This window comes from Octopus bimaculoides, chromosome 8, assembly GCF_001194135.2.
Source record: "Octopus bimaculoides isolate UCB-OBI-ISO-001 chromosome 8, ASM119413v2, whole genome shotgun sequence".
Taxonomy (NCBI): domain Eukaryota; kingdom Metazoa; phylum Mollusca; class Cephalopoda; order Octopoda; family Octopodidae; genus Octopus; species Octopus bimaculoides.
In genome coordinates this window covers 54772124-54779623 of record NC_068988.1, presented here as the reverse complement: position 1 = coordinate 54779623, position 7500 = coordinate 54772124, and the positions used below count along the sequence as shown (strand labels likewise).

At 36.7% G+C, this 7500-nt stretch overlaps 1 protein-coding gene across 18 annotated transcripts in view; it reads right to left on the bottom strand.

Annotated features, from left to right (window-relative positions):
• LOC106882633 (tensin-1) overlaps positions 1-7500 on the bottom strand; it is an 835201-nt gene that overhangs the window by 75987 nt on the left and 751714 nt on the right. For 17 of the 18 annotated variants that reach the window (XM_052970116.1, XM_052970114.1, XM_052970115.1 and 14 more), the window contains one exon: positions 5592-7118. In XM_052970116.1, the coding sequence (XP_052826076.1) occupies positions 5592-7118 (1527 nt within the window). The remainder of the gene's footprint in view (positions 1-5591; positions 7119-7500) is intronic. The other variant, XM_052970129.1, reaches the window with a different exon arrangement.

Here is a 7500-nt window from a genome sequence, read left to right as displayed (position 1 = left end):
CTTTTGAAGCCTGGTATTGGTCCCTTTTGGTGAACTGATGTAAACACACCAACACTGGTTGTCAAGTGGTGGAGAATGCAAACACAGCCACAAACACACAATGGGGCTTCTTTCAGTTTCCATCTACCAAATCCATTCACAAGGCTATAGTGATAACACATGCCAAAGTTGCCACACAGTGGGACTGAACCCAGAACCATGTGGTTGGGAAGCAACCTTCTTACCATACATTCATGCCTGTGCCTATAAAAACCATCAAATTATTTTGGTTTATTATATTTCTGCCATTATCTCATACTACAATGAGTGGTATGGATATGTAAATACAGATGCTTGGATATAAATGACTGGATCATGCATTTCCCAAGCTTAACACCCTTCCTGTAATTAAACATTTATGTAAACTGAAATAATTTCAGTAATGTACCATGGCTGAAGTCACAAACATAGTAGAAATATCAATGTATGAACTGAGAATATTGCACAATTGGGAATCAATAATCTATTACAGTCATTGTGCTTTTAATAATTATAATCACAGTTTTATAGCTAATACAGCTTCCATGATATATGTTCATTGCAAAAATATAATTTAATTAAAAAAAAAAAAATAAAAGTACCCATGATTTTCGAAAACATTTTTTCATGCTCTGAATTGCTGAAGCATGGAATAAAATATCCACATTAGTTGTTGACTGTCGGACACTACATCCTTTAAAACTTCCATGCTCCCTGAAATTCACCAACAGTACATCTGATGTCCCACCTCCCTTTTTTTTTTAAACAACTCAACCACTGTCCACTTCCTGTGCATTATTCTATGTACTGTTCATGCACTTTTGGTTACTTTTTCTGATGTGTTGTAGTGCACCTGAGCACTGTATACAATAAGTTCATTATATATATATATCATCATCGTTTAACATCCGCTTTCCATGCTAGCATGGGTTGGACGATTTGACTGAGGACTGGTGAACCAGATGGCTACACCAGGCTCCAATCTGATTTAGCAGAGTTTCTACAGCTGGATGCCCTTCCTAATACCAACCACTCCGAGAGTGTAGTTGGTGCTTTTATAAATTTCCTGGGGACTATTCTCAGACATTTTAGATCTTTAGGAAAACCACCATCATCATATAATATCCACTTTTCCAGGCTAACATGGGTTGGACGGAATTTGTTGAGGTAGATTTTTTATGGCCAGATGCCCTTCCAATCACCAACCCTCACCAGTTTCCAAGCAAGGTAATATTCCCTGTATCCAGACATATTTTCATGGAAGATTGGAAATGTAGGCCACTGCTTGCATGGTAGTGACAATCATTTACAACTATCATGTGATGTCAAAGTAAGGAGACATCAACACACACACACACACACACTTATATATGTATGATGGGCTTCTTTCAGTTTCTGTGTATCAAATCCACTCCCAAGGCTTTGGTTGGCTCAGGGCTATAGCAGAAAAGCACTTGCTCAAGGTACCATGCAGTGGGATTGAACCGGAGACCATGAGGTTGGGAAGTTAACTTCTCACCATACAACCATGTCTGCTCCTATATAGATATTTCCTTAAAATCAAATTGAAAAACTAAACATTTTTTGAATATTTCAGAAACATCGATAAGTATTTTTTGGTTTTGTTTTACAATAAAATTTTGGAATTTGACCTTAAATAAAAATGTAGAAAATTTATAGATAATTGCTATAGCCTAATATATAAAAGCGATTGAAAAACCAGAAAAATGCATTTCAAAGCTTTATAATTTGAAAGTAGAATTAATTTGGTTTTTTTTTTGTTGCTGTTTTTTTGCCCCCATTAATCATTCTATTTATTTATTTATGTAGACATGACTAGATAAAAAAAAAAATACTTTTTAACTGAAAAAGAAAAAATTCTAAAAAATCAAGTGTTTACATAATGATTAACATTTAAACTTTAGCAAGGGCTTCAGTGCATGACCAAACTATATGGCCAAAGCAGAAAGCAGTGAACCACACACCAAATCGTCTATATCTAAAAGCGAACGGTAGATTTAAGTATACAGTTACCTTCTTCATTGTGGGGGGGTTTTTTTTGTCTTTTGTGTGATGGACAATATTAAAGTTGGGTATTTTACATAACAGTTAGGATTACAGAAGTTTATGAAGCTATGGTTAAAGCGGGAGATAGTTTGGGAATCATATCTGTTTAGGTCATGGATACATATCAGAAAGGTCCATATCAATTTGCGAGTAGAGCTAAAGATGGGGTATTTAGAGGAATAGCAAGAACATACACATGAAAAGGAATAGCAACAAGGACGTACGAACGATATACTATTGAGATTGACGATGACAACAAAAATAGACGTTGAAATAAGAACATAGAGGAGCAGAAATTAACTAAGAAGGAAATTATAATAAATTAAAAGAACAATTAAGAGATAAGACATGCCAAGAATAAAGAAGTAGCATGGCATAAAAATGCTAAAAGTAATAGCGAAATAAAAAAAAGGGAGATTTTAAACAGAAGAGCTTCACTTAAGGCAACATAAAATTCCACTTACATTGAGGAATCTTTATACCAGAGAACCGATTACAGTTGAAAATTTACTTTCAACGATTGCATACGTTTCTCCAAGACACTTATCAGAAAGGTAAAAAGTATTAAGATAAATATATTACTACTGGTTCTCGGGTTAAATTGCCTCTATGAAGGTGAAAACTGTGCCTTACTTACCAAACACCTGTGTAGCAGACTTTACCAATACCTATTCCAAATGGGCCTGATCCGTGGTTGTATGTATGTGAAAGTGGGTAGGAGAGTAGCAAACTAACCAGCTGGGAAATATTTTGCTAACTAAATATAATTAGATATGGAAGATCAGGGATTTATGGAGTGGGGTCAATTGGGGGAAAAAAAAAAACAAACTATAAACAGTATAAAATCCTGAAGAGCTTTATTATTCATTATAATCTTCCTTAATAAGATTATTCATAGATCTAAACTAATCAAAACACCATAAAAAATGAGGAACTAAAGTAAAGACTTAGTGATAAGCATTACAAATTCAGGAAAACCAAACTGTAAACTGCATTATGTGTAAAACGTGTATAAGTACATGCATATATCTATAGATATGTCTATACACACACACACACACACACACACACACACATATATATAGGTAGAGAGGTATATACATACATATACACAATTACATAATGCTTGTTTATTAAATTCAAGATCCGAAGGACTACTTTTCCTTGACTTTCAAAACTTCAGCAATAATGATTTCCTGAAGTGAGAACCTGAACAACCTCTTCAGGTTTTCATTATTAAGATACCAAAGAAGCAATACCATAATGCCAATTCCTCAAGGTATTTACCAATTTTTGCTTTTTTTATATTTTTTTCAAGTGAGAGATAGAGATTGAAATATCATAGCGAGAAACCTTACAATTATTAACAGATGAAGAAGTGGTTTACATAAATTGTTGGCAGCCAGCAATGAAAAATATCTTCTGCTAGAAGAAAGTGAGATTTTAAATAAGTAAAGAATTTAGTTTGTGTAGCAGACTAAAGAAGTAAAGAAAAGAAAAAAAAAAAAGGGAAAAGCTCCAAAAAGTCACAGAATAGCAGACTACTGTGGAATTGCAGCTGTTGTAGATCAGTCAGCTATGTAGGAAGTTGGTTTTATCTAACTTCTGAAAATAGGAAACTATATTTAAGGTGAGAGGTAACTTGAAATAAGCCAGGTAATCATTTCATTTGAATAGTGTATCGAGAAATGAAAATTTTAACTAAGAGAGCACCAAAGTTACAAGAGGTGACATTAAATATTTTGCAGAAGATTTATGAAGTCAAAATGTTTCAGGTGTCAGTTAAAGACTTAGAAATGTCAGCTGACTTCAAGTATTTTTTTTACCACAAAATGAATCTAAAAGTAACAATTCAGAGACGTTAATTTTTATGAAGACATAGAATGAAAACAACCAAAAAAGTGAAAGACATTTTTTAAACATTGCTGAAAGATTGGGATAGAAATGAATCAGCCACTGCAATTCCCTCTTAGATACTGCAAACCTTAAGGTATTATCTACTAGATATTTAACCCTTTAGCATTTAAACCAGCCATGTCCAGACCAAATATTCTACCCATATTATGATCAATCTGGCCTTTCATACATGCCCTGCAGTGTCATTTTAAAAATAAACAATCACACCATTGAAATCTTGAAGCTACAAGATGATGCATGATTAATTCAAAGTAATGTGAATAAATAAACATTACATTTGGCAGAATAATCTGAATGCTAAAGGGTTAAATGTATATACCACATGCGGCCGTAAAGCTAGAGACTTATTCAACATGTTACAATCTCTCTGCCTGACAATAAAGCTGGAGACTTATTCAAACAACTTTTATCTATATTCATCCATTTACTTAGTTGTTAAGGTATTGCACTCACGACCGTGAGACTGTGGGTTCAGTTCCCAGAATGGGCAGCGTGTTGTGTTCTTAGGCAAAACACTTCATCTCATGTTGCTCTGTGATCACTGTGATATCTCATGTGTGATGCACAGTTCAGCACAGACACTGAATCACTATAAGCAAATCATTTGTGAAGGCTGTTCAGCAAGAGATTGCAGAATGGTCTTCCCTGATCTCAAGAGACTACCATTAATTAATATACTGAATAATACTTTAAAATGAATCACAGTTAGTTTCAACAACGAATAGTCAGTTGTTCAAGCCACAAAACTACCTGCTTATTGAACCAATGTGTAAGTGGTAAAATATTCCATAGACACATGTACCATTAAAGCAATTCTCAGGTGGAATCAGCAAGACACCAATGTTACAAGGCTGGAGACTTTAAAAATTACAGGCACAATCCAGTTGCCAGGCTTCTACACAGTTTCCATCTACCCAATATTACTCACAAGATGCCATGCCACACAGTGGGATTGAAACTGGAACCTCATGATTGCTAAGCAAACTTCTTAACCATTCAGCCATACTACATCCACAACCCACTTTTAATTTTACTGTTAACTCAACGATGTAGTTACAAGATATAACACTTCCATAAATATTTGGATTGCTTTTCAAATTCCCCTCTTAGAACTACCACTCTAATTTCTCTTTCTCCCACTCTCCATATAAACCACACACACTTCATTTCCTATTTCTATAATGGATTTATTCTTATCCCGATCTTTCCTCAATGTGAAAGAAAGTTCTTTCAGGCAGACATTAACCCCAACAGTAAGTTAAAGCTTACATGAAATCTTGAAAATTTACATTATTCAGGAAAAGCAGGAGAATAGTTATTCACTTAACCTAGCATGAATTCTTTTGTTCCTTTTCTGTATCATCCATTATGACACCAAATAAATGGCATGCCAAATTGTGCTGCCTGTAAAGCTATAGCAGACAGTTGCTATTACAATTAATATCAAGACGTCATTACAATTAACCTAGAATAATTAACATTTTTTAAGTTGCTGTTGATGATATATAACAGTGATACAGAAAACAACAAACTAATTTCAGATATAATAATTTCTAGCTTATTATGATGAGTCTTTAGAGAATACTCACCACTTGGAGATCTGTGTACAAACACCTCTGTTACAGGGCCCTGTTCGTGGATTTGGATCTGAGGGGATGGAGATGATTCTGATTGGGGAGGACTAACTTGGGGCTGCTCTGTTTCTGTGGGTGTTGTTTGGTAAGGGCTAGGTGGACTGGGGTAACTATCATCTATGACATCCTTTGAGTTGATTACATTATACGGCTGGTTGTAATACGGAGGGGGGTCGGAGACGGTAACTAAGGGTTCATCAACAGGAGTGTATTGGTACGGTTGCTCTTGTGGAGGGACTATGGGTTCCTCCACCACAGATGGTGCTTGATAGGTGCTGCAAGTAGAAGCTTCTGGTAATTGCGGAGGAGGCATTGCTGATACAGGCGGCGGAGAAAACTGTGCAGGGGGCGGAGATTGAGGGGGAGTACGGCTGTTACTACGACTTGTGCGTGCCATGACTGGACTTTCATTGACCACTGTACCTTCTGAGGTTGTAACTACACTGGTTGTTGATGAACTGACGCGCTGAGGCCTCTGCTGCGGAGGCCAATCCCGACTGTTTGAGCGTTGCCGTTGCATGTAGTCCTTGCTGCTTGTGCGCACAGGTGCAGGAGGTGTGGTGGTGCTTGTTGTCCGGACAGTAGGTCCAGGAGATGGAGGAGGCTTGCTCACGGTGCGACTGTGGGTCTCGGAAGCACTTACATCAAATACCTCATCATTAACGCTATGATGCTTACGAGTGGTTGTCTGTGGGCTGATAGACATCTGGTATACAGTGTAACCGTCAAAAGTGATGGGAGAAGATGGGCCATTAATATATGACTGCATCACTTCTTGTTCTTCTTGATCGCTTTTGGCCCTTTTTGTAGCGTACCGTGTCTGAGCATGCTTCAGTTCCTCAACGAGAGCCTTTTCTTGATGGCTTCGTTTTCCATCATCATCTTCTTTCTTCTGCTTTAACTTTTGTTGCTGCTGCTCCAACCAGGACAGTGCTTCAGAATCCATATGAGATGTGCTTTCAGTTGTGTAAGTTGTAGAATAAGTATTTTCATAATCTGCACGATAAGGCAAGGTGTAGCTTTTAGGAGATGGAGCTGGGCCAGTAGATGGCTCTTTGTCAGGGCTCTTGCGAGACTCTGTCTCCCTGATTATCTTTGTTTCAACAATGGGTGGTGCAGTGTAAGAGAAAGCATTCTTAGGGACATGCTTCATCTTCTCTTCACTTGATTTGGTGATGGTGTAGTGGCTCTCTTCTATATAAACTGGTGTCTCCTTGATTATCTCAGTTTTTTGGGTAACATATGACATTGGTTGGTGGGTCTCTGTGTAGGATGATGTCACAGTGGAAGTTTCACTGACTGATGCAGGTGCTGGTGTAACAGATTCAAATGCCTGATCCTTCAGCAAACCTTCCAATATGGCATCCAATTCTCTGTGCTCGTCAAGGGCTTTCGTGGGTTCTGGCTTTGTTGTGGAACTACTAGTGATGGTGTGCACTTCAGTGCTTGTCTTTGGAAGAACAGTCTCATTTACTGCGTAACCTGAAACAGAAGAAAAGACAATATTAAAGTAACGAATAAAAACTGCTTAAGAAAGTGAAAGAGATTACAAACACACACACATGAGTGAGAGGAAAACAAAAGAAAGCAACACCCTAAACATCTGGTGGGATTACAAGTATTTTTTAACAACAACTTGATAAAGCTCTGCTCAATATGACTTAAAATTTTGTGGGCACATAAGATGAACCCATTTCATCAGGTATTAGAAGAAATATCTTCTGATACCTGATGAGATGGGTTTGTCCTATGCACCCACTTTCAGTCAAATGGAATTGAGTCAAACTGTTATTAGCACACACACACACACATATATATATATATATATATATATATATATATATATATATATATATATATATAT